This window comes from Mixophyes fleayi, chromosome 1 (genome assembly GCF_038048845.1).
Source record: "Mixophyes fleayi isolate aMixFle1 chromosome 1, aMixFle1.hap1, whole genome shotgun sequence".
Lineage (NCBI taxonomy): Eukaryota > Metazoa > Chordata > Amphibia > Anura > Limnodynastidae > Mixophyes > Mixophyes fleayi.
The window spans coordinates 430,350,672-430,377,174 of record NC_134402.1 but is presented as its reverse complement, the minus strand read 5'-3'; the positions used below and the strand labels follow the sequence as shown (position 1 = coordinate 430,377,174).

The 26,503-nt window shown below is 42.2% G+C and overlaps 1 protein-coding gene across 3 annotated transcripts in view; it reads right to left on the bottom strand.

The window, feature by feature from the left end:
- The window catches only part of FYB1 (FYN binding protein 1), a 158,643-nt gene that overhangs the window by 74,169 nt on the left and 57,971 nt on the right, over positions 1-26,503 (bottom strand). For 2 of the 3 annotated variants that reach the window (XM_075184189.1, XM_075184201.1), the window contains exon 1: positions 18,078-19,317. In XM_075184189.1, coding sequence (XP_075040290.1) covers positions 18,078-19,302 — 1,225 coding nt within the window. In that variant the 5' untranslated portion in view covers positions 19,303-19,317. Of the gene's footprint in view, positions 1-18,077; positions 19,318-26,503 lie in introns of those variants that run through there. The other variant, XM_075184194.1, reaches the window with a different exon arrangement.

Sequence of the window (26,503 nt, the reverse complement as noted above, 5' to 3'; positions counted from 1 at the left end):
AATCACTAGGTCCTGAATTCACCACAGCGTCACATATGTCCAAGCACTCCTGACTTTTAAGACATCCAGCACCACAGTGTAGTATACAAAGAATGCAGTGTGTACACAAACAGTTCAGTCTTGGCCTGCGCCCACTGGGCTCACCAAACATTGGCATTGTCCCTACTAGAATCACAACATTTCACACACTATGCTGCTCTGTCCTACCTGTTCTTCTCACTTTCTCCACCCGAGGCTGCTGGTTTCTTTAGTTGTGGCTTGCCTGGATCTTGGAATGTAGAAGGACCTATTTGGGAAAAAAATGGCTACATTTAGAAAATTTCAGTCAGACGCAGCGTTAAATCAATAGCACCCACGATTAATAATTAGGCCTTCCTCCAGCCCCAACATTAAAATAATAGAATTCACATGTAATAAATAAACCTATTTCCCGTCATGCAAACAGCCTAGCAATACCTATTTCCCGCAACCATCACTGCCATTAAATAATTCATAGTCACATTTAATAAATAGACCTCATCCTCCCCAAACTCACCTCCACATTCAATAGACCCCAAATCACCCCATCTTAAATTAATAATCCCCACTATTAAATTGCCTCACCATCACCCTACAAACAAAATAGCGCCCATTAATTAGCCACCACCTACCGCACACACACTACATTGCAACAAGCCCCATCACAACTACACTGCGCCCTCCATGCTGCTTTCCCCCCTTTTTATTCACTCTGTGCCTCTTTGCCCCTTTTTTTTATAACTCTGTGCCTCTCTGCCGCTGTTTTCCTCCTCTGTGCCTCTCTGCCGCTGTTTTCCTCCTCTGTGCCTCTCTGCCCCTGTTTTCCTCCTCTGTGCCTCTCTTTTCCTCCTCTGTGCCTCTCTTTTCCTCCTCTGTGCCTCTCTTTTCCTCCTCTGTGCCCCCTTTTCCTCCTCTGTGCCTCTCTTTTCCTCCTCTGTGCCCCTCTTTTCCTCCTCTGTGCCCCTCTTTTCCTCCTCTGTGCCCCTCTTTTCCTCCTCTGTGCCTCTCTTTTCCTCCTCTGTGCCCCTCTTTTCCTCCTCTGTGCCTCTCTTTTCCTCCTCTGTGCCTCTCTTTTCCTCCCCTGTGCCTCTCTTTTCCTCCTCTGTGCCTCTCTTTTCCTCCTCTGTGCCTCTCTTTTCCTCCTCTGTGCCTCTCTTTTCCTCCTCTGTGCCTCTCTTTTCCTCCTCTGTCCCTCTCTTTTCCTCCTCTGTGCCTCTCAGTTTCTTTCCTTACCTTTTGTCAGCTTCTTTCTTTTCTTCTCTTCTCTTCTGTCTTCTCTTCTTTCTTCTTCTTTGGTCTTGTCAGGCTGCGGCGCTCCTCACTGACTGACTGCCGGGCGTGACTTGATGACGTCACGCCCGACAGTCAGTGTGAATGGAGAAGACAGGAGAGGAGGGACGCGGCGCCGCGGTCACGTGAGTATTGATTTTTTTTTTTTTTTTTTATTTCTTATAGCTCCCCCCACCAACGCCCCCCCCCCCCCCTCCCCCTACCCCGCGGGAATTTTTTTTTTAAAAAAATAAAAATACGCAAAATACAAAAAAATAAAATAAAAAAAAAAAATGACAAAAAATAGCAGCAAGGGCCCGGCCCGGGCCCCCTGGCATGGCCGGGCCCGGGTAAAATGTACCCGCTCCCCCCCCCTCTCGGCGGCCCTGGTCCTATGTGCCCTCCTCACTGGCATCTGACCTGCGTGCCCGTATCATCATCTACTTGTGTCCTAAATGCCCCCTGCTCTTTAATACTCCAAACCAGTCCCTCACTTCATTCTGTCCCATCTGCCCCTTTCTCATCATCCAAGCCAGCACCTCTCTCTCCTTCTTGCTCAGAGAAGAAGGGAACATTATAGAGTTCCTGTCCCCTCTGAGCAGAATTTAACTTTGGCTCCTTAGAATGCTGACTTGTATGTACAGCACTCTAGAGGGTAGATACTTCAAAGCTTCTAAAAAGGAAGAGTTGAGGTGTTGCCCATAGCAACCAATCAGATTCTAGCCGCCACTTTCTAGAATGTGCTAGATAAATGATAGTTAGAATCTGATTGGTTGATATGGGCAACACTTCCACCTTCCTTGTAGAAGGTTTGATAAATGTACCTCCAGGGCTGAGAATGCCTCACACATCAGTAAAGGGCCTTAAAGGACTATACCAGTAGTTATGCCCATGAATTCACAGAATATTAAAATAAAACACAGAGACAGCCATGTGACCCGACGTATGCTCAGGCCATAGAATTCATACTGCCTTTTATCTCCCAAATACAAACAGGACTTTTTTTTTGTCATGGAACGCTCAGAACGGCGTTCCGGCACTTTTTATCCATGGGTTTTCAAAGTTTAATTAACTTTTTAACATTTAATTTTTTTTTCTCTGCGGTACTGCTACAGTGCAGCACCGCATCTTAGTGTGTGTCCTGCTTCCAGCTCCGGCAGCGTTGTGACGTCACGAAGCTGCCAGTGAGAGGAGCCGTGATCAAGCAGAGAAGCGAGAAAAGAGACATAGAAGGTAAGTACAGACTACAGAAAATGGGGGAGGGAGCGCAGAAAGAGAGGGCTACAGAAAAATGAGGGGGCAGAAAGAGAGGGCTACAGAAAAATGAGGGGGCAGAAAGAGAGGGCTACAGAAAAATGAGGGGGCAGAAAGAGAGGGCTACAGAAAAATGAGGGGGCAGAAAGAGAGGGCTACAGAAAAATGAGGGGGCAGAAAGAGAGGGCTACAGAAAAATGATGGGGCAGAAAGAGAGGGCTAAAGAAAAATGAGGGGGCAGAAAGAGATGGCTACAGAAAAATGAGGGGGCAGAAAGAGAGGGCTACAGAAAAATGAGGGGGAAGAAAGCACTGAATACAATAGATGAACATATGCCTACTTATCTTGTTGATTTGGGTAAATTAAGAGTTGGAATAATAGGAAAATAAATATGTGCTAAATATATCTGGTGGAAAAATACGGAACTGCCAAAACGGCAAAAGACCACTACTACATACAGCTTTCTGTATGTCTAACAATACGTACTTGTCTGGCTAGCTGAGAAAGAGTAAGAAGGAGAACTATTGGAAGGGGGGGGGGGCACAGTCGAGATGTGTTGTGTATCCTGAGAAAGCTGATACATGAAATTAACTTTGTTCTATAAGAGGAACCGGGAAGAATGTTACAGGAAATTTCAGATGTCTGAATATCATTGTTTTGTGGTCACTGAGTAAGTTAAAAATGTCATGCTGAAAATGGTACCGAATTTGGAGCACAAATGTTTTTTAAAACTGCCTTATAACACAAAACTATATTTTTTTTTATTTTTTTATTATTAATTGTCTTTCCATATTGGATCAACTTATAATTTCATGGAAAATTTCTTTCAACTACTTCCCTTAAATTTAGATTTATTGTGTCAGTTGCTCTTACACTACATATTTTATCTTGTTAAAGTGGTTTACAACAGTATATAAATATCACAGTGAGTACTGTTTGATAATCCTATGTCATTATCTTGTTTCCTATATATTTATGATCAGGGGTTTGTCCATTAAATCATGCTTCCAACGATTCATGTGACAGCACAGAAGACTAATGTAGGCATATATTATAATGCAAAGATATACGGGCTGATTCATCAAGAACGCAAAATGAAAGTATTGTGTGTGTTTTTTAAAAAAACGCACAGGAATCAGGCTTGTGCGCGTCCGTATTACACTACAAGCGGATCTGAGGAAATGTCTCATGGTGAATATGCCGTATTGAGACAGACACAACACACAACACAACACACTGCAGGATACATACATACATATGTGCAATATAAAGTCCCATCAGAATGCACAGAAAAAGAAAGGACTCAATTATCGTCATCTGTTAATAATATAGGGCCTGATTCATTAAGGAAAGTTAAGCAAAGCAAGTAAGTAAGGCAAAACTATGTTGCATTGGAGGGGGAGGTAAATTTAAAATGTGATGGCAGATTTATATTTGGGGTAGGGCATGTCCTAGATCAGTGATGGGCAAACTTTTTCAGGAGCGGGCCAAATAAAAAAAAAAAACTTTAGGCGGGCCAATATAATTTATTAAAAAACTCAAATATCGAAATATATAATACAAATTTTTTGAATGGGACGGGAGGGTGTTATATAGCGGTGTTATCTCTATAAGTGCAGCGATCGTACAGACACAGCACTTATTTCAGCAGGTTGTTGCAGATCCGTCTTTCTGGTGAGCCACTAACTGACAACACAGCAGCCAATCGAAATCTGCCTTAGTATATGGCCCAGCCCATCTCTTCTCATATGACTTTCAGCCATTAGGGGGCGGGCAGGTGTTTGAGTGATTGACATATAAAGTGTCCTTTTAGGAAGGAGGATGAAGTGTAATGGAGGAAATAGCTATGAAGGCAAAAAATTAAAGGTTCTGACACACAGGGTCGGCCCTAATAATTTTATGCATATTTTAACAATTTTTTTTAAATATATTGGCGGGGCGGATAGAACTTCTAAGTGGGCCGGATCTGCCCCGCGGGCCGTAGTTTGTCCATCACTGTCCTAGATCAACTTTAAATTTCAGTGTACAAATAAAGCTATAAAGTATACATTTTTACAGTTGCTTTTGATTACAAACACATGTTCTAACAACACCATCATATTTATGACTGTCGTAGATGAACAAACAGAAACAAGCTAAACACTATCGCAATAAAATTACAGATTAGACAATGAGCAGAAGACAATGCGTTGCAGAGTACAAAGGGTGGGGGATTGCAGAGGAGGGATGGGGACAAAACAGGGTTCATACCAGTGTGAAGCAAAACTTTGCCCAGGAGCATGGGCATTAGAAACAGGGCTGGAGATGCTGAGGGCTTAGAGACAGAGCATAAGGTGCTAGCTAGGGATGCGGATCTAAGTATGATAGTGTAGGTAGGAAAACATAAGAGAAGAGGGTCCTGTTCGTGAGAGATTACAATCCAGAAAGGGGGGCAGACACAAAGCGGGTGACACTGATTTGGGGAGTAAGTGTGGGGGTCAGAAGGTGATGAATTAGGAAGAGGTCTAGTTGATGAAAAGATAAATGAGTTTTTAGACCACTTTTGAAGCCTTGGAGACTAGTGGATAGTCTGAGCGTGGAGAGCGGGAGGGAGTGTGGATGGAAATGATGTTAGCGATGTAAGGAGCAGAGGAGTGGTTGAGGACTTTCTAGGTGAGGGTGAGGAGTTTGAACTGGATTCTGTAGGGCACAGGGAGCCAGTGTAGTGACTGACAGAGGCTCGAGTCAGAAGTAGAGCAGCAAGAGAGGAATATAAGTCAAGTAGTAGCATTGAGGACAGATTGAAGTGGGGAGAGACGGGTGAATGAGAGGCCAGAAAGGAGGAGGTCACAATAACCGAGGCGAGAGATAGCGAGAGTGTGAATGAGAGTTTTTGTTGCTTCCAAGGTAAGTAAGGGCCAGATCCTGTAGATGTATATGGAGAAGTGAAGAACAGCGAGGAATCAAGTATGACACCCAGGCAGCGAATTTGAGGAACAGAGGCGAGGATTGTGTTGTCTAAGGATAGATAAAGGAGGGGAGGTAAGGGGACCATGGAGGGAGGGAGACAATGAGTTCCATTTTGAACATGCTAAGTTGGAGAAAGCACTGGAACATCCAGGAGGAGATGGCAGCTGGACTACTGGGGACGCAAAAGAGTCTGTGATCAGTCTATGTGAACACAAAACTATTCATCCATTGTAGCTACAGGCTGGTATAGGACTGGGATATTTGTCTTAAAAGAATACTTTTTATATAGTATTTAAAGAAGTTCAGTTGCATAGTAACACAGTGATCAGTATTGGGGTATAGAACTTGATCCTGACCAGACTGCCATCGGTGTGACAATTTAATGTTCTCCCTCTTCACTGTCCAAATATATACTGCCAGGTGGATTGGTTCCTAGTATGTGTGTCTGTGGTAGGCAAGGACTATTGTGCCTGAATAAAGTTTCTGATAGTCAGTACTGTGGAATAAGTTGCTGCTAAAAAAATACAGGGTGATGATGATAAATATTATGCTCAGCTAACCGACGCGCATTGCACTTGTGGTTCCATGTTAAGACACTTGCCAAAATCGCTAATTCCCTGTCGTGACACACCTGTGTTAAAATATTGTGATGAACGTATGAATAGCATAAGTCATTGCTTTTATTTAATTTTTTATTAGAAATATGACACCTGAGCTGGAATTATTCTACCTTATAATTTTGATCAGTTGAACGGAGAGCCCGTAAAAAGATCTGGGAATCTGTGAGACCACCACCACCTGCTGCCACATAACGGAGTTGGCCGTTTTTGAGAACACCTAACCACAAGCTGCTTTATGTGTGGGAACTGTGTAGCTACATTTTCACAACTGCTCACAAAAAAATCTCATTCCTGTTGACTTATGTTTGTGTAAAAGTTAAGCGTGTGTCATTGTTATACTGCCCTGTGTGTATAACTTACAGTGCTGCAGAAGATGATGGTGGTTTATGAATTAACTAGAAGGACTGATCCCGCTTGTGGCCCGGTGGGAAGTTTCACAGTATATAAATAATCAATAGAAGATACATTTTTAGGTATTTTTTTTAACTTCTTTGAGTAGCTGTAGTTAAGTGGCTTTGTTAAGATAGGTGTTTGTAGCACATTGGAAGTGTAGCTTTTGTGGTAGCTTTGAGTGGGAGCTTGTGTGTTGTTTAGGTTACAACTTAGTGTAGGTACGTAAAGAGCATGAATGTAATGTAGATGTCAGCATAGTGTGAGTGGCAGTATTGTGTGTTCTGTAGGTCGGAGGATAGTGTGAGTATCAGCATTGTGTGTAGGTTGTTATTTAGGTGGTTTCATAGTCTTCGTATTGCGTGGTACTAGACAGTAGTACTTTGTTGGCTGGCAGTGCAGTGTGGTTTGTAATATAGTGTGAGAACATTTTGCAGGATGCTGTGTAGTATTTATTAAAGCATAGTGTTAGTTTCTATATTGTGTGGGGTTAATAGAATAGCCCTATACAATGCAGTTTGTAGCACAGTGTGGGTACTTGTATTGTGTGGGGTGGTACTTGTATTGTGTACTATAGTATCGGTGAAAGCCAATCTATGGTGCTGTGACCAGAGATTGGTCCACGGGATAACACCACCATCCGGCAGACATTTTTGGCTGGATATCACTTTTAACTAGTCAAATAAGCTGAAACCCATTTCACAGAATTGGAGGAGCCCTGATAAAAACAGCTTAAGCATGGAAATATTGTGGCTCCGCTGATGGAGCAGCTACCATTTACTTGGGAGTGGTCCTTTAAGTGTCTTTATTGTGTATAGTCATTGTATAGTGCAGTGTAGCTTGTAGCATAATGTAGATATCAGTACTGTGTGGGCTGCAATGTACTGTAGGATGTATCATTGTTTGAGTATTAGTACTGTTTGATTCTGCCAGTTCAGTGTATTATTATTATTATTATTATTATTATTATTATCGTTTATTTGTAAAACGCCACAAGGTTTCCGCAGCACCGTACACAGTGCGAACAGTAGACTATACAGGGTAAAACAGTACAGAACAATAAACGCAAAGTACCAGTTCTCCAGAAACTTCAGGCAGGCAAATACAGCAGAGACGGAGCGGAAGAACAGGTGTGGAGACAGAAAGGAAGGGGGGGGCCCTGCTCATACGAGCTTACATCCTAAGGCAGGGTAAACAAATCAGGCACAGAAGGGAGCCAGTGAAGCAAAGGGGGGAGAAAAGGGGCCAGGGGAGAAACAGAGGAGATGAGAGGCTAAGTGGATGGTTGGTAGGCCTTGAGTAACAGGTGAGTTTTAAGTGCCCGCTTGAAGGAGCACAGATTGGGTGAGAGACGGATGGAGCGAGGGAGGACGTTCCAGTGAAGGGGGGCAGCGCGGGAGAAGTCTTGGATTCTGGAGTGGGAAGAGTTGATCAGAGTGGAGGAGAGGCGGCGATCATTGGCCGAGCGCAGGGAGCGGGCGGGAGTGTGAATGGAGAGGAGGTTAGAGATGTAAGTGGGCAGTAGACTGGGAGAGAGCCTTGTAGGTGGTGGTAAGGCGTTTGAAAAGGGTTCTGAAGGGGAAGGGGAGCCAGTGTAAGGCAAGACAGAGAGGGGAGGCAGAGGAGGAGCGGCGTGAGAGGAAGATGAGTCTCGCAGCTGCATTGAGTATAGAGCATAAGGGGGAGAGGTGGGAGCAGGGGAGGCCAGTAAGGAGGAGGTTGCAGTAGTCGAGGCGGGAGATGATGAGAGCATGGATGATAGTTTTGGTGGCATCTTGAGAGAGGAAGGGACGGATGCGGGCAATGTTACTGAGTTGGAAGCGACAGGCTTGGGCAAGGGATTGAATGTGGGGGGCAAAAGAGAGAGAGGAGTCGAGAGTGACTCCCAGGCAGCGGAGTTGGGTGACAGAGGAGATAGTGGAGTTGTTAACAACGATAGAGAGGTTATGGTGGGAAGAGAGTCTGGGTGGGGGAAAGACAGTGTAGTGTAGGTGTCACCAGTATAGGCCCAGTATTGTGTGCGTGTGTGTATGTGTGTGGGTAGGGGGGAAAGGGGGGCTTGACAGTGTAGAGTAGATTGCAATATAGTATGGATGATGGTATCGTGTGGCATCACAAAGGCTGTTCTCTGCCTTCTGCTTTTCTCTCATTATTCCTCTCGTCTCTGTGACACCGTAATGCTCCATGGACCTCCACTGCCACCTCTATGCACACAAGACACCAATCTAATTCACCTCCCTGACCTCTCTTTTTCTCTTTGATCCCATGTGTTTAATTGCTTTTCTGCTATCTCCACTTGGATGTCCCAATGCTACCTTAAGCTCAACATATGCAAAACGTAGCTCATTTTCTTCCCAACTCCTCATGTCAAAATCCCTACTCTAGTCTCCCTCACGGTTGACAACATTACACTCCCCAAACCCACTGCCTTGGTGTCATCTTAAACTTTGCCCTTAACATCACTCCACCCATCTAGTCACTTGCGCTGTCTTGTCATCTACTCCATCGAAATATTGCTAGAATGCTCCACTTTCTCACCAAGGACTTAACAAAATTCCTTACCCATTCTGTCATTATCTCCCGCTTTCACTACTACAACCTTCTACTGTCTGGCCTTCCCCTCATTCTTCTTTCCCCTCTACAATCCATCCTAAATGCTACTGTGAGACTAATCTTCCTCTCTCAATCTTACACATCCTCTCTACCATTCTATTTCCTCCAAAATTGAATTCACACTAATCACATTCAGCTTTAAAGCCTTCACCAACTCCTCCCCTTCATACATCTCTGACCTCATCCTCTTTGAACTGCCTCTGATCTATGCATTTCCTCCTCTATGCAAACCACATCTCACTCGCCTTCCAAAACTTCTCCTATGCTGCTCCTTACTTATGAACTCCCTACCTGCATGACCTGACCCCCTCTCCTAATGTTCAATCTGTCAAACTCTCTCACAAATACCACCATTTCACTATAGCTTATACTACACCCACCTGATTCTACACTGAGTGCATGTTCCAACAGCTCTTTTCCCATGTCCACTCCAAGTCTCACTAGCTCCTATCAGAGGGGTATCTATAGTGGAAGTCGGCGGTACGATTGCTATGGGGCCCAATGACTTACCCTCTATGGGACCTTCTATACCTTCTATGAGGACTTACCTGCTATGGGGCCTTCACCTCTACACCCAGAATTCTGTATTCTTCCCTTTCCCCTTGTTACACCCATGACTCTGCCACCCATTCAGGCATAAGGTTTAAATGTATTATGTCGCAGAGCTCCGCCTGTGCCTCCACCTATAGTGTGTGAATGGTGTACATTTATGTGATGGTTTAACCATGTTACAGTGTGATGTTTTGACTGCTTTTTAAGCCTATTGGAGCTCTGTTGCAGTATGTTTGTGTTTATTTGTTGTTTTTTATCTAATTTCCTCTTCCAGAGGATTACAGTATTATTCTACTGCCTTAGTCTTCAAGAGAGAAAGAGTTAACATACCCTTCCGCTTTTTCGTAGGAAGTTTAAACCCATTACATATATGTTTGTTTACATTTTTACCAGATCAAAGATATTCTTCAAGGCCAATTCCTCAAATAATCACTTATCACTACCTGTGAATAGCATTGGTGCAGGGAGGGGGGGGCAGCTCCTATGGGGCCCACAGCTGTGGGGGGCCCATCTTAACTGTCAAAGCCCAATATGTATGTATGTGAGTTCATGGAGGCCCTCACAAATTTTTGCCCACAAATGTCTAGTTACACAACTGATTCCTATTGCCTGGGGATTGGTGTCCCCTCTATACTGTAAGCTCTCACAGGCTTACAGTCCCTATGTATCTTTTTTCACGTCTGCACCTCCTTCGCCCACCTCTCTTGTACTTGTTCTGTTTTTATGTGCAATTGAATTTTGCATGTTTTGCATGAGCGAATTTCTGGCGCTGATGTGTTTTGCGGCACCTTACAAATAAGCAATGATAAGACTCTCCTCTGGTCTACAAACTTTCAAGCGTTCTCTGAAAACCCACCTCTTCAGACAAGCTTATAATATTCCTCAACCACCCTCTTAACCTCACTACCTTACCCTATTACCCATTACATAATTTCACACAAGACAACTACCCCCTGACCATCATTGTTGTGTGACAGGATCATTTAGCTTATGAGTCACTTTTACCTTTACAGTCTGGCTGGGCCGAAATGCAATTCGTAGACGTAGCCTTAGCCTCATGTGTCAAACTCCCATTGTTCCATAGATTGTAAGCTTGCGAGCAGGGGCTTCTCACCTCTTTGTCTGTTTTACCAAGTTTGTTTAGTAGTTTACTATGTTTGTCCCCAATTGTAAAGTGCTACGGAATATGTTGGCGCTATATAAATAAATGATGATGATGATGAGGATGATAATGTGGGTGTCCCTATTGTGTGAGGTGCAAAGTAGTGTAGGTTGTAGTATTATGTGAATGTCACTTGGGTGTAGGTTGCTGCATTGTGTGGGTGTTAGCCTTGGAGGAGTGGTAGTGTAGGTTGAAGATTAGTACGAGTGTCAACACTGTGCTTGGGTGGCAGTTTAATTTCTGTATTTCCTTATCTTTCTCCCCTGAGAACCACCTTAGCTGAATACTGCTCCCATTACCAGCCATTGTCATCCCACATGCCTCCCACTTCTCCTCATTATCCGTATAAACCTTATAAATCCTCCTCCTCAACATGACAGCAGTTATTCAATGACCTGTTTGTGAGCACCCCTGCAGTATGTGTAATTGCTGCACACTGCATTAATACTATTGAACCCATTTGTGGCTGGATCACTTAAAAATAACTTATTGTATAGATATATTTAAATTATTAGCGCAGTGGGCTAATTTATATATTTGCAAATGTACTGATTTTATTATATTGTATTGTATTTCTGTATGGGAAATGCATTAATTTCTGAGGTACTACTTTGTAACTTCGGAGACAGTATGTCATGATTTGGTTTTGTAACTTTGATAGAGGATACCCCAATTAGGCTAATTAGATCTTTTTCATTGAAGAAGTGACAAAAACCTGCTTAGCCTGAAGGCCCAGCAGGAGGTCGTTACCTGTTGTCACGTCTTGCTAGAGAGACAAGAACCTGTCTGAACAATGTAGACTCAGTATTTGGATATGACAGAGTAATGTAAATTTTGTTAAAGCTTAAATTGCGTTAGCTCCACGTTTAAAGGATATATTACATTCTAATGGTATTTATTGAATGTGATTTATCAGTCTTTGCAGAGCTATCTAAGATCAGGGGGCGGTGTTACCCCCTGCTAACAGTTGTGTCAGAATCTGTATAAAAAGGAGCTCTGAGGTTGGGACACAAAATGCCAATCCCAGCGTGGAGTTGTGTTATACTTGTCTACTAATTGGCTCAAACACAATTGTCTTTGCATTCAGCAATGCCACAGTTGCTACATTTCAGAAACAGTAATGTAGATAATATTTCTAAAAAAAATTATGAAATTAATGAAGAGAATAATGTACACAGCTCATCTATACCCAGGTGCATGCCATCATTGAGCAGATCATAAGACCTTTGGGCCTCTGGTGGTATGTTGTCTGTGTACGTGTTGGCCGCAGGATGGTTTGATTGGAGCACAGAGCGTGCTGCAGACATTTCAGGACTTTCTTCACTCCTGCTAATACCATGTTTATTCCTTTGTGAGATAATTAAACTTAAGACATGAAAGGCAGGCAGACAGGGCTGGAGGAAGGGGAAGGCAGGAGAGGCAGCTGCCTTGAGTATAACAAGGGTAGGATGATGTGGCTCCAGCAATCAACACATAAGGGTCATTTCTGAATGGTGTTGCAGTGTAACTATTTCACAAGTGCTGTTATGTGACCTCACAATAGTCTAGTTACAGTTTGTGCATCTAATACAACAGAACTATTAATGAATGCTCATGTCAAAATACTAAAAGAGACAATTCTGCACAGGAAGATGAGTAGACCGGGGATGAATCATGTACTTCCCACAGCACTATTGGTTAAACATATTTCTATACCTTACTACATGCAAAGGCATATAAATAAACTGGTAGGGTTGGACTGCCCATATATGATGCCCCGTGGATTTTAAGCCATGCCAAAAAAGTTTCACCACCACAGAGGTGGTGGTATGTAATTGTAAGTGCAAGTACATAGCAATACACAACAGTATGCCCTCAGAAACCAATGTATTTTAGGATAGTAAATTAAATTATTTGTGGCTTTATGTAGGGGAGAGTAGGGCTGTTGGAAGTTTCGCTTGCCAAACTGTCACCAAACACACTGCAGTGAAACAACTTATCTTACTTGTCCACAACATCTATTCATTCTTTCCTTAAATACGGTTTTCCGTATACGTGTTGTGAAAAACAGACCATCGTACCTTTCACACGGAATCCGCAACAGCTCACAATGAACAAAAAGTAAACAGAAAAAAATACAGACAAGTAAGGGACAAGCGAAACAATACAATTGGAAAAAGTCAATACAAGAGACAATAGGAAAAGCAACTACATAAGAAGACCCAACTAGGATAAAGGAGACATTACAAAGATGACGAGGAGATAGGAGGAAGAGAGGGCTAAACTTGTGAGAGTCGACACGAAAGATGATTAGGGTAGTAAACTATAGACCAGGGGTCGGCAACCCCCGGCACGCGTGCCAGATGTGGCACGCGTACCACTTCTGACTGGCACGCCGGCACTGCAGCTGTCTCACTAAAGCAGCCGATGACATCTGAAACGGCTGCTTTACTGAAGTAGCTCCCGGGTTTCTGGAGAGGCAGATGTTTGTCTCCAAAAGGTAAGTAAGAGCGGCTCTAAAAATTGAGGGGCACATCCATATGGCATACTATCAATAGAGTGGAGGGCAATTGTGGCATACTATGAATATGCGGGGGCAAATGTGACATACTATGACTAGGGGGACAACTGTGGCATACTATGACTAGGGGGGACAACTGTGGCATACTGTGACTAGGGGGGCAACTATGTGGCATACTATGACTGGGGGGAAACTATGTGTCATGATTTGAATTGGGGGCACAACTATATGTCATGATATGAACTGTGGGCACAACTTTGTGTCATGATATGAATTGGGGGCACAACTATGTGGCATGATATGAATTGTTGGCACAACTATGAGGCATGATTAGAATTGAGGGCACAACTAGTGGGCATGATATGAATTGTGGGCACAATTATGAGGCATGGCGTGAACTGGGGCACTACTTGGTGGCATAACGTTTAGTTGCTGGTCCCATTACTGTTAATATGATGCTGGCATCATAAAATGAAACGCAATGTTATATACATATATATATATATATATAGGTGGAGTGAAAGGGGAAGGTGGAGCGTGAGGAGGGCATTGTCTTAGGATGAGGCCAGGTAGACAAGTAGACAAGTGAAAAGAGGTATGTTTTGTGGGAGTGTTTGAAATATTTGAGGTTGGGGTGAGTCTGATTGGGTGAGGCATGGAGTTCCAAATGTGGGGAGCAGCGGAGGCAAAGTCCTGAAAGCAGGAATGTGAGGTGGTGGTAGGTGATCAGGAGAGATGAAGGTCATTAGCAGAATGTAGTGGGTGAGTAGGGGAGTATTTCTTGACAAGGTTGGAGATGTAGGAGGGGGCGGCATTAAAGAGGCTTTATGCGTGAGAGTAAACTTGAACTGTATTCTGGAGGGAATGCAGAGCCAATGGAGGGTTTGCAAAGAGGCATAGCGGAAGAGGATCTCAGGAGAGGAAGATTAGTGGCGACTCCACATTCAGCACAGGGAGACAGACATTTGTCATGCAAGCCAGAGAGGGGAAAATTGTAATAATCAATGCAGGAGAATAGCAGACCTTAGATGAGGTCTGGAGGCATCCCTGGAGAGGAAAGGGCAAATCCTGACAATGATGCAGAGGTGGAGGTGATAGTAATGGGCATGGGACTAGATGTGGTGGGTGAAATTGAGGGTGGAGTCAACAATGACCCCCAGGCAGCATGCATGGGGAACAGGGAAGAGGTTGAGTCCCTCATCCATTAAAACTGTCCTCATTCCATTCACTAATTTTGCTCATCACTGTTCATACGCTAAAGATGCTCATTACTGCTCATGAAGGTATATGTCTAAGAGTATCACAATATTTATTTGGGGAAGTCAATAGTAGCTGGGTGGGGAACACACCTGACCTTAGGCCTGTTGTGTTAGTGAGGTGCATGTAATGTGGATGTTATGTGTCAGTAAGGTGTGTATAATATGTTAGTGATGTGTTGGTAATGAGTATTTATTTTCTCTTTATATTAGACTCGGCACCAGATAAGACTGTGCGTAATAGACAACTTTGCACACCTGGCAGCATATACACCTCAACTGTATGATTCCAACATGGCTCCAAGCACGGCTCAGCACATTATACAGGATATCAGCTATGGTTTATCTTTGGGTACTTGGTATAACATATAGCTGGCTGTATTACACCAGATATAACACAGTTTACCCATGCCGTTCGGATAACATACCAAAATAACTACTTCTCTATATTGCATGCACTTTTTTTCTTGACACATTTCCCAACCGTGTTATCTCAATGCTGGTAAATATTCAAGTCAGAGCTCAAAGGGAGAAGTGAAATGTGCAGAATCAGCTTACAGCAAGCTTTGTTTTCTGATGGGAAAAACATACATGGATGTAATTGTATATCCTCCTTTTATTACCTTTATTAAAGCCTCATGTGACAAACATGTATGCCATGAAAAATGTAGGTTTTCTCAGCATGCTCTTATTTAACTCTTCATTACACACAATGTAAATGCAGGGTACATAGATGTGACTATTGCGTTCTCCACAAGTCTCACAGTTAGCACACATAGTGGTCGGAACACTACATTGTGTGTCCCCATAGTAAGGTTTGGAGGGGGGCTCGACAATGCAGTCCGACCTTCAGCTGCCCCCGTTTTGCTCTTCTGTGCATGTGCGATGAAGTCCTGTTTCAGCTTTACTGCACCTTCCCCTAGTCTTACCTAGAGGGGGAGCAAGTACAAGGTACCACTGCCTGGGCCTAGCTATGTAGTGGGAGGAGGCACCAACCTGTGGCCCCACCCCCTTGCTAAAATAATAGAGGGTGCAAGCAGTTGCAGAGCTATTGCTATTGCATGGTGTGCTAAGTCTATGGGCCTCAGTTCAGCTCCGGGCTCGTCACCGCTATACCCCCACCCTCCTGCAACATTAGTAGTACCACCAATACACACAGGTCCAAACTCAACCTTTCATAAATTCTAATTATATTGATCCAGAGGAAAGCAAAACAAAATAGCCCAGGGTGACAGTTAGACATTTAACCCCTCAAGGGGGGATAAATGTACCCTCCACCCAAAAACAGTACAAATTCCATTGATTAATCACCCCCACAATGTCCTCTAGTAATTACAGCTACAGATACCATTTCTTGGTTTACAACAGCATTAAATATATTTTATTTCAACCTGAGTTGTTGACACATAGCTCCATTAAATAGCAAAGTACTTTCTACATTTAAAATATGGGATAGGAGTATTCCTGTTCCGTTATTGAGAATAAACTAAAGTTATTATTATTATTATTATTATTATTATTATCCTTTATATGTTTGGCGCCACAAGAGTTCCGCAGCGCCGTACACTGCACAAACAGTAGACTATACAGGGTAAAACATTACTGAACAATAAACAATAAATACCAAAACTTCAGAAGCTCCAGGCAGGCTAATGCAGTAAAGACGGAGCAGAAGAACAGGTGTGGACACAAGAGAGCCCTACTCAAATGAGCTTACATCCTAAGGGAGGGTGAACAAAACTCAGGCACAAAGGGAGACAGTTGACGTATATGGGAGAGAAAAGGGGCCGGGGGGAGAGAGGGGAGAACGGGTTAGGTGGATGGTTGGTAGGCTTTGAGGAACAGGTGAGTTTTAAGTGCCCGTTTGAAGGAGCACAGAGTAGGAGAGAGGCGGATGGAGCGAGGGAGATCATTCCAGTGAAGGGGGCGGCACGGGAGAAGTCTTGGATTCTGGAGTGGGAAGAGGTGATCAGAGTGGAGTAGAGGCGACGGTCATTGGCCGAGCATAGGGAGCAGGCAGGAGTGTGAATGGAGAGGAGATATAGGGAGCAGTAGACTGGGAGAGAGCCTTGTACGTGGTGATCAGGAGTTTGAAAAGGATTCTGTAGGGGATGGGGAACCAAGTTAGTTCAGGTTGATCATCCACGTGACCAGAATGGCTCAATGTATAATTGCCATCCATTAGGCTGCGACCAAGTAATTTGCAATTCTGTCATTTGACTTTGACTTTATTTTATTAACTGATACTGAACTTTTAAGTCACTTTAAACACACAAAGCAGAATTCACTAAAACATTAATGAGTGATTCACAAAACTCTGCATATTGATCTCTCAAGATGAGATCCAAATGTATAACAGCTTAAAAACAAAAATACATTTCACCGAACAGATCTCAGTGACATCCTCCCTTAGAAGAGTTAGGATCGGTCATGTGACTTCCTATTTCTAAATCCCATCCATAACCTATAGATTTATATTACAGATGATCACTTTTTTTTTGGGCAAACATCAAGTGCAAAAGAATGGGCATGGTTAGCAACACAGATGAAGAAATACAGGCAATTAGACACACAATCCATGATTTGGGGTTTCGCCTGATTGTGCCACATGTCCATCTATACATTGTTAATGCTAATAAAGAGTTTGAATATGTATTTTATTTAGTTATCAAATATACAGTACATTTTTTATGTCCAAGTTTTGCTGAACAGAAGAGACTTCTTTTTAAGAAAAAGTTGTATATAAAATTAGCTATATTTTCCCTTCTTCTCTATTCTTTGCTCTTTAACCACAATGTGTGAATGTTGTTCTTATTATAATATTTGCATTTTATTTCATTTGATATTTTTATGTATAGATGAAAGTCCTGATTATTTTGTGCTTAACATCCAACTGCTATAATTCTCCTACAACTCTCTTACTATCACATTTCAGATATATTTTGTTTATTTAAGTTTTTCTAGAAAGTCTGAATATTGGAGCTCTGTGGTTTAGTGGTTTCTTTATTTCCCCGTTTCATTAATCAGTATCAGGAATTTTATTATCAATGTACAGCTTTGTATTATTATCTATATGAGTTTATGTAATTTATGTGGTTAATATACTATACTTATTATATTATGATTCTATTTCTTTTTAGAATGTTGCCATTTTTTAAATATTTTCCAGATGCCACTTAAGCTGTGCTTTAAGTTGTTTTTTCATTGCCCGAAAGCTGTACATATAAAGTAATTTAATAAATAGGTTGATCATCAAGAATAAAAAGTATAAAATAAATATAATTTCAGCTGTGCCAGACTTCCTGGTGACATTTTGTTTTTCACTTAATTATAAATAAAATATATAACCTGTGATGGAATGTGAACGGGGATGACCGGATTTTTTTGTTGTCTACTACTGGGTTAAAATATAGTTTTAACTTAAGTAAATATCTAAAATAGCTTTTTTTACACTTTCAAATTTATATTGATAAAAATGTGACATTCAAACTTACCATTTCCTTTTCCACCTCTAAATCGCTCTATATCAACGTTCGGTGGTCTGGGTGGCTTTGCAGGGGGTGGTCCTAGCGTTGCCAGATGTGGCAGAGGCTTTCGTTTTGGTTCTGAGGGATCTTTCTGTTCCTTTAAGTTGTCCTGGGCAGCGGATACCTGACTCATTGAGTGACCTCTTGGAAAAGTAGACATGAAAGGCGCAGGGGTGCTGCCATTTTGGGTGGTTTTCGGCGGAAACTCTTTTGTTGCGACGTTGGGCTTCGTCCTATCATTTTGTTCGCCCGTGTTTTGCTCTAAGAATCTGCTCTGTAGTGGTTTAACTCCCACCGGTTTTAATTTCACTCCGGGGAAAGCCTGGGATGAAGGAGCTGGTGACTCATTTTCTTCTGGAGATTCTTTTGTCCGCGTCACTAGTTTATTGTCCAGAGAACTTGAAAACGTCTTTGTAGCTAAGTTATGTGGTTTAAAATTGTTTTCACCTGAAAATGCACCAATGTTGGCGGGAGGCTTTGCCCCCAATTGTGGCCTGTTGTTGAAAGTAGGTTTAGCCTCACTCTCTGATGCCGAACTGAAAGCCTTTACCTCTGATGGCTTTCGAAACACTGGTTTCTCTTCATTTTCTTTTGCCTGAGGTGAAAATGATGACTTGACTCCTCCAAACTTGGGTTCTTGCGGAGAATTAGTTGTAACAAAAGGTTTACTGCCAATGGGCTTTGGAAACAGTGGCTTTGATTCTTCTTTATGATGGTCAGGAGGTTTAAAGCTCGGTGGTTTTGGGAACGTAGGCTTCCCTTGTGTTTCTTGGTTAGGCAAGTGAAAAGAGCCACCGATCTTGGAGCCGACAGGTCTTACAAATGAGGGCTTAACGTCTTCTGATGCAGATTTCAGTCCTTGCACCGGTTTTGGAAATGCAGGTTTCTTAGCTCCTGGGGCAGGATTGCTTACCTTCTCAAACCCTGCTCTCCTAGCTTGAATTCCCTTTAAACCGGGTTGGCCTGTGGAATTCTCTGTATCTTCCATTGCACTAGGCACCACATTAAACATAGCAGCAAGCGACTTCACATTTGTGTTATTTTCCTGTGAACCGAAAGGAGAAAGAGAGCTGAAGTGAGAGATCTTGCAGTGCTCACACACACACACACACACACACACACACACACAGCTATCTGAAAGGCTTCCTGACTTGAGGCTTGCAACATAGCTGATTGGTAGAATATATTTCATGAAGTACCTTCCTGTATAGCTATAAAATGCTGTTGCTTTACTTGTCCTTTTGTTCTTTTGTCGTTTACCCTACAATTGCTTATTTTATCAGTAACTTTTCTTGCATTTTATAATACTTTTATAACATAAAGCCTAAATAAAACCAAGGAAGTAAAAGTCAGTAGGTAAGATATTATTACCAAGGAGTATTTATTACACTTTTAGCCCAAAGGTATTTTTTTTTTAAATAATGCCAGTTTTTAATTTCAGAATCTCATTACTGATATATGGAATTTCCTTGTGTTGCATTTTAACTATTAGCTATTTTAAAGAGACACTGTAATGAAAGTAATGAAATGTTTTGTTGTTTTTTTAATGTTTAACCTTTTTTTTATTAAACCCTCTTATATCACTGTTGCAACAATACAATTTAAAGTTGATTGTTGGGAGATTCCAGAGATGCCTCTGGCATTCACTAGACTTTCGTTCACAACTGCCGTCCCCATAGTTCCTCTAGGGCAGGGGTAGGCAACCTGTGGCTCTCCAGGTGTTGTGAAACTACAAATCCCAGCATGCCTTGCCACCTATCTGCAGTTTATCTACTGGCAAAGCATGCTGGGACTTGTAGTTTTACAACACCTGGAGAGCCACAGGTTCCCTACCGCTGCTCTAGGGTGACAGCAAAATGGGCTTATTTACCAAGCTCCGAAAAACTTTTTGAAGCTTGCCCTTGGTTGCTAAAGCAGTATTTATTTTTATTATTATTATTATTATTATTATCGTAGATTTGTAAGGTGCCACAGTTCTCTGCAGCTTCGTACAGAAGGGAAGGCAGGACATACATAAAACAAGGACATACAAGGCAAACAAAATATTTACAGCAATTACCTATTGATAAAGTTCGGGGGAAAATGAGCTTTTAAACCTGGGATGCACATACATTCGGCTGCACGTGCGCAGAAGATACTTGAAGGGAAACTCAGGAAGTGAAGTCTTTTGCCGCTGGATTAAGCTAGTGGCAAAAGGCACCCATGGGGGGGGGGGGGGGGCAGTGATTTGTCAGGGCAGTATGTTTTTGGGGAAGTGCTGTCCTGGTAACCAAAGAGCAGGCATAGCCAGACAATGCTGGCTGCTGGAGCCAATCAAAACTGCCAATGTCAGCACAATTTGTTTATAATTAGCAAATGATTGTGATGGGAGTGATGAGAATTCATGGTACTAATGCAGCACACCAGCTGAGAACCATCAGTCTAAGCACAATTATTACTTTTGTTGATTCCCATTCAGCCATTGGTACCTTACAAAACTGTTGAACGATCTCGACTGTTCAAAACTGATTTTGTGATAGACTTAGGCTGGGTACACACTACAGAAAATTTCTCCCGATGCGATATCGTTAAAAATTTTACTAATTACTGAAAGTCCCGAACAGCAGCCGATTCATGTGTACACACTTTTGACGTTTTACACAGTTTACCGTCATATCTGTCATAACCATCGGCTGAAAAGATTGTGACTCTGCAAACTTTATGGAGATCTAAGGACACCGCTGGTCGTGAGTGCGTACACACTTCAAAATTGGCACGACATTGTTCCATCGTTTATATAGATTTTTAGTTTGTTTAATCAAACGATACAATGTGCGTTGAAATGATAAAATATGATCATAAGAGCAGTCACACAAAATGCGATATCGAGCCGAACAGTTGTTTATCATGTGATTGGCACAACAGTCGAGTGGAAAAACTTGTAGTATGTATCCAGACTTGCCCTCTTTTAGCATTTAAATTTATGCAACCATTTTCCTGCTCATAATGGTTGTGTGCTTAGAAATGCTATAATCTTTGTTGCCCCTCCAACAAAACATTTACAGTCAGTACAGTACAGAGACACTGTTTCCAGAAATCAAACATCTATAAAACCACTACATTTCCTGATAAAGAGAACTGGCTGTCTCAGCAAGAGATAACTGCTGTAATTTGATTTACTGAATGTTTAGATACTATATACTATTGTTTTGGTTTTGTTTTTTTGCTTTTTTAGAAACAATTAAACGCATGCTAACTGATGAATTAAGTACAATCAGCTACATGCAATCAGCTAATCATAAGTTCATAAGGCGCCATAAAAGGTCTGCAGAACCGCAGAGAGCATACAACAAAACAGTCAAACATAACATTACAGTACAGTACAATATAGACAAAAAGAGTACAATATATAGTAACGAATAGCTGAACCAGCATCAAAGAGGTGCAAGGCAGCATATAGAAGACTATCACCTTAACGTGAGGAGAGGGGAATAAAATATGGAGCAAATCATTGCAAGTTGATCCTGTGCACAGGAGGATGGGGGCAGCAAACAGGGACAGAGCCACGTCTTGAGGAAAGAAAAATGAAGGAAAGGGACACGATGGAAGACGGCCGGATTGTGAGAGCGCACAATCTAGAGGGTAAGGGCAGACAAACGGGGGTTCTACAGAGGGGTGAGTCAGTGTGAAGGGATGGTGGGATGGATTTAGAGGAGAACTGGTAGATTTTAATGAAGAAATAGGCTTTGAGAGCACGTTAGAAGCCTTGCAGGCTTACAATCTATTACGCGAAGTATTAAAAACTTAATGTGGGTTAAATAAGCTTGTACATTTTTCTACAGCCACGTCTAGTAAGGCACACCTGCCAACCCCCTGTGTACACCCCTCTTGGAGATACCAACTGTTACCTTATCACAGCTAATCAATCCATAGACACAGCCTGAAGAGGAGAACGTAGTGAGCACACACTGGACATGAGATTTAAACTCCAGCTTGGTTTGTTAATGATGAGCATAAATGTTGATGATTATGTATATACAGCCAGAGATGCAGAGCTACAATATACAGTACAAATTCCACCTTATTAGATCTCATCTGTGAAAGTTCCAATACCTTCTGCAGTGACTTACCAGTTGAGTTGTGGGTGTATGAAAATGCACATGGCACTATGCACATAATTGGCATGAAGTTTTAGAAAAGGAATTATTTTGCATGTCTCCACTCCAAGAAAGAAACTTTCCAACTAGTCAAAATCAAGAACGTTACGAAACGCAAAGTGAGCTGCTAGGTTCCCTAATTCTAGTTAATGCATGTTGAGACACTTAAGGGAAATTTACAGTATATCGAGTACTGTATAACCATAGTGTTAATATGAGGAGTCACTGTAGATGTGAAGCAGGCTAGGGTTACTGAAGCCACTTCCTGATTACAACAGAGAAGTGCTTCTTTCTACATAGAGTCTGTCATTCTGTGAAAACAGTATTTGTACTGCTGGGTTACACAGGAGCATAAACTTTGTGATTAGAATGCCGAGCTCAGTGGTGTATCCACCATAGATGAAGGGTGTGCAGTGCACATGGACACAAGGGGGCCACTGTCTGCTCTATTACTTATGGACCCATCCTGAACCCAAAGTTGCACTGCATTGGGGGGGGGTTCTTACTGGTTGCCCTACTCGTATTAAATGTCCAGCTGCTGACAGCAGGCGTCAGTCCCCTGTCCTGACGGGCTCAGCTCCTTATCACTCTAGGGCAGGATGCTTAGTCTGACAAGGGCACGTACCCATTCAGGACAGTTAGATCCACTCCTCCCTGATGGTCTTCCTTGGTGTGTGTGCAAGGATTATAGTACTACTTGCTATTCAACATGGAATGTGTCGATAATAGAAGAATTAATGCAAATTATTTCCAAAACCACTCACCAAGACAGTGTTTTGGGTGCTCTGGTGGCAATTTGTGCTAATTATTATTAGTATATTTTTTTCAATACATATTGGGGACTTTCACACATGAGAAAGTGATGAGCATATTTTGTTCTTAAATAATTACCATGGTTAATGCGCCTTACGGCTGATGTGTAGTAATCCATCATCTTAGACTGTCATGCCATGCTCTGCACTGTTGGGGATCACTGAAGAAATCAGCCCCCAAAAAGAAGGCTCCACTTTGGAGTAAGCCACAGCCTGTCACTATGTTGGTCCTTCCTGTTATCATGTCACTTTGGGCCACCAAAGCAATGATCAGTGGCAGCAATGACATGACTGGGGAAGAAGAGAGGGCACTGATTTAATCAGCAGTGCAGACGATAGAGGTCCCAGATGGGGGACCTTCACAGTTCAGGTAGCAGGGAGCAAGGAAGTGGATGCAAAGTTTTCTACCTCAAAGGTGGACATATGCTCTGAATAAAGTACTCTATGGACCTGAGTCATTAAGGAAAGTAAGGCAAAAAAAAGAGTAAATGTTCTCTGGGACAAACCATGTTAGGGGTACAAATTAGTTTTATTTTAACATAAGTTAAATACTGGCTGTTTTATCATATAGCACACAAATAATTGATAGCTTTATTTTTACACTGAAATTTAAAGTTAATCTAGGACATGCCCTACCCCAACTGTAAAGCTGTCCCCACATTTTAAATTTACCTCCCTCTCCAATGCAACATGGTTTTGCCCAGGTGCAAAGTTACTCCTTATCCAGACTTCTCCGGTTCTCCCCACTCAGCACCAATGACTCTTGCTGATCAGCAACGTCATTTTGGCTGAAGTGTGGCCAAACTGATGCAAAATTACACATTTCAAGATCTGTGCAATTCAAAATATGAAGCACGCCAAAGTGGCAAGCTTAACTTCCATATGCACGCTTTGCTATAATGCATTTGCATGTTAACATCTCTCCTTTGCCTCTTCGAGCACATGGAACTGCTAGTATGAAATTCAAAACTCTTAATATACATGTATGTTATGCATATGCAAGAATTTTGTGCAAAGATGCATGTTTTTGTTGCGCAAATCTAAATGAGGTATATGATGCCAGTAGATGGACTGCTACCAGATTTCTGCAAACATAGGACAAGAATGACAAAAATAATATACTGTTTTATAGAGTTTAACTGGTAGAGGTGAAAACAAAAACTGCAGATATATCTGGCTGCAAATGGGGCTTGCAAATACCCAGAGGATCAGAAAATATTATATATATTTAAGTTATATAATACTGACCAGCCCTGTTTAAGCGCAAGGAGTCTTAGGCACATTCAGCTCAAAATACTGCTGCAAGTTGTGTGCATGCACAGTGCAACAAATTTTATGTGATGTGCAAATGCACTTGCATTCAACTCTAAATTACCTCCTATTTGTTTAAATACTCATAATATCTCATATCTAGAGATAGCATGTATTTACCATTAGAGAGCCTGCCTTGAAAGAAAAGCTAATACTGATTTAACATTGTAACTGATGTAATTTTGGAGAAAACTGTTAGTCTGCAGAATTACGGAGTTACTGCCAGTTACTGCCAGCTCTTTTGCAATGCAAACGTGGTAAAGAATTAGCACAAAGCAGAAAAACAGGACAAACATGGCAATACATGCAGAAGTCACATAATACACTTGCAGTGTGGTCAAATGCACTACCCAACACAATGTTCAGCTTGTGGAGTATCATATTATAAATAGAAAAGTAGAGCAGGGAAAATGGTGCAAACCATTATAGAGCTAAACTAGCTACTATAGGCTGAAAATTAATAAAGAAATAGTATGATAAATAAACTCTCTTAATTGGTGTCTTAAGACAGCAAATTAATATGCACAGCAACTAGGTGACACCAGGGGGTAAATGTATCAAGCTGAGAGTTTTCTGGCGGGCTTGAAAAGTGGAGATGTTGCCTATAGCAACCAATCAGATTCTAGCTGTCATTTTGTAGAATGTACTTAACAAATGTTAGCTAGAATCTGATTGTTTTTTCAAACCCACCGAAAAACTCTCAGCTTGATACATTTACCCCCTGGCATGCAGATTTAGCCATTGTGGAGACTGGTTAAACTCAAACTGGAACCATAACTAATGCAATAACTAGAGAGGCCATAAGCCGAATGCACTCTAAATCATGTGTTTAGGTGAACGTCATGCACTTACCCATTCGGGGTTCAGTCTCCTGCACCCCCAGCCAATAAGATCCACTGGGAGGGTCCCAGGATTCCCTATATATTTTCTCCCCAGTGGATGCTGGGTCTCTTGTTTCCTGCACTGAATACCTCCCTTCCTCCCTACTACTGTAATGATTGTCTTGCAATCTTGGTGTACTGCTAAACATATTTCTTTCCCTATCACAGAGGCGGCACAGTTGGGCAGGAGAACATTGCAGTCAGCAACTAGTTAATACGGTGCTACCACTGATTGGCCGCAGGTCGCTGCCCCTTTCAAAGCAACCTGACCTTTGGTCCTTTTATGTGGAGGATCCCTTGACCTGCTTTGTCTGTGCACATCATTGTCAAGGCCATAAGGGGAGTAGCCACTCTGACGGCAGAGTTAGCACCAGCCAATCATAGAGGATTATATCCTGGGACCAGTGGTGTAATGCCAATCTGACCTTCCACTGTTTAGTGATTAGTTTTAGCGGACTTCATTGCTTTGGCCTCCACCGTATATATTTATTTATGTTTTGAAAAACTGTGACCTTTTGGCAAAATTAAACTTGTGTCCGCGTGGTTATTATGATATGAAAATCGTAATTTGAACATACAAAGGAGGTTTGGGTGCATGAAAGAGGAGACATTAACACTATGCAGTTTATACTAATTGTTATGGTTAATACACTGGAGGGCATTTAAGAAGTGTAAAATGTTCTCTGCATAGTGCAAAATCAAATTTAACTGCCCCCCCCCCCCCCATGCTCCTTTATGTGAAACTATGGCTAGGTGTTGTGATTTTGTAACTACAGGGAATACACTGGGAGCTGTATGGATGCGATACAAGCGAGAGTTTGTCCTACCGGAATACACTGAGGTGTTTCACACTGTAGGTGAAATGCTGAGGGTGCAGCTGAGCTAAGTGTGGGGGTTTGGTACTCAGCAACAGAATACACAGTGTTTCTAGACACTGCCTGGGCTGTAAACTGGGGTACATGAATGTGTTGGCACTGTTTGAAGAGCTCACAGCGTGCAAATAAGGTATATGGATGTGCTGGCACAGTTTGAACAGCACGTAGCGCGCAATAAACAAATGGACCCAGCAGAGTATATCACAATGACCCTGCAGAACAGAGATATACAGCAGGTGTAGTGGAGTACGCACACACAGATGACAATAGCTAGCAGGCAGGATTGGCACAACCAAATTCACTGGGGCGGAGTCTAAGACCCCCACCGAACTTCACCAGGGAGCGCTTAGTGAGGATCCAGTTCGCGGCCCATTGTAG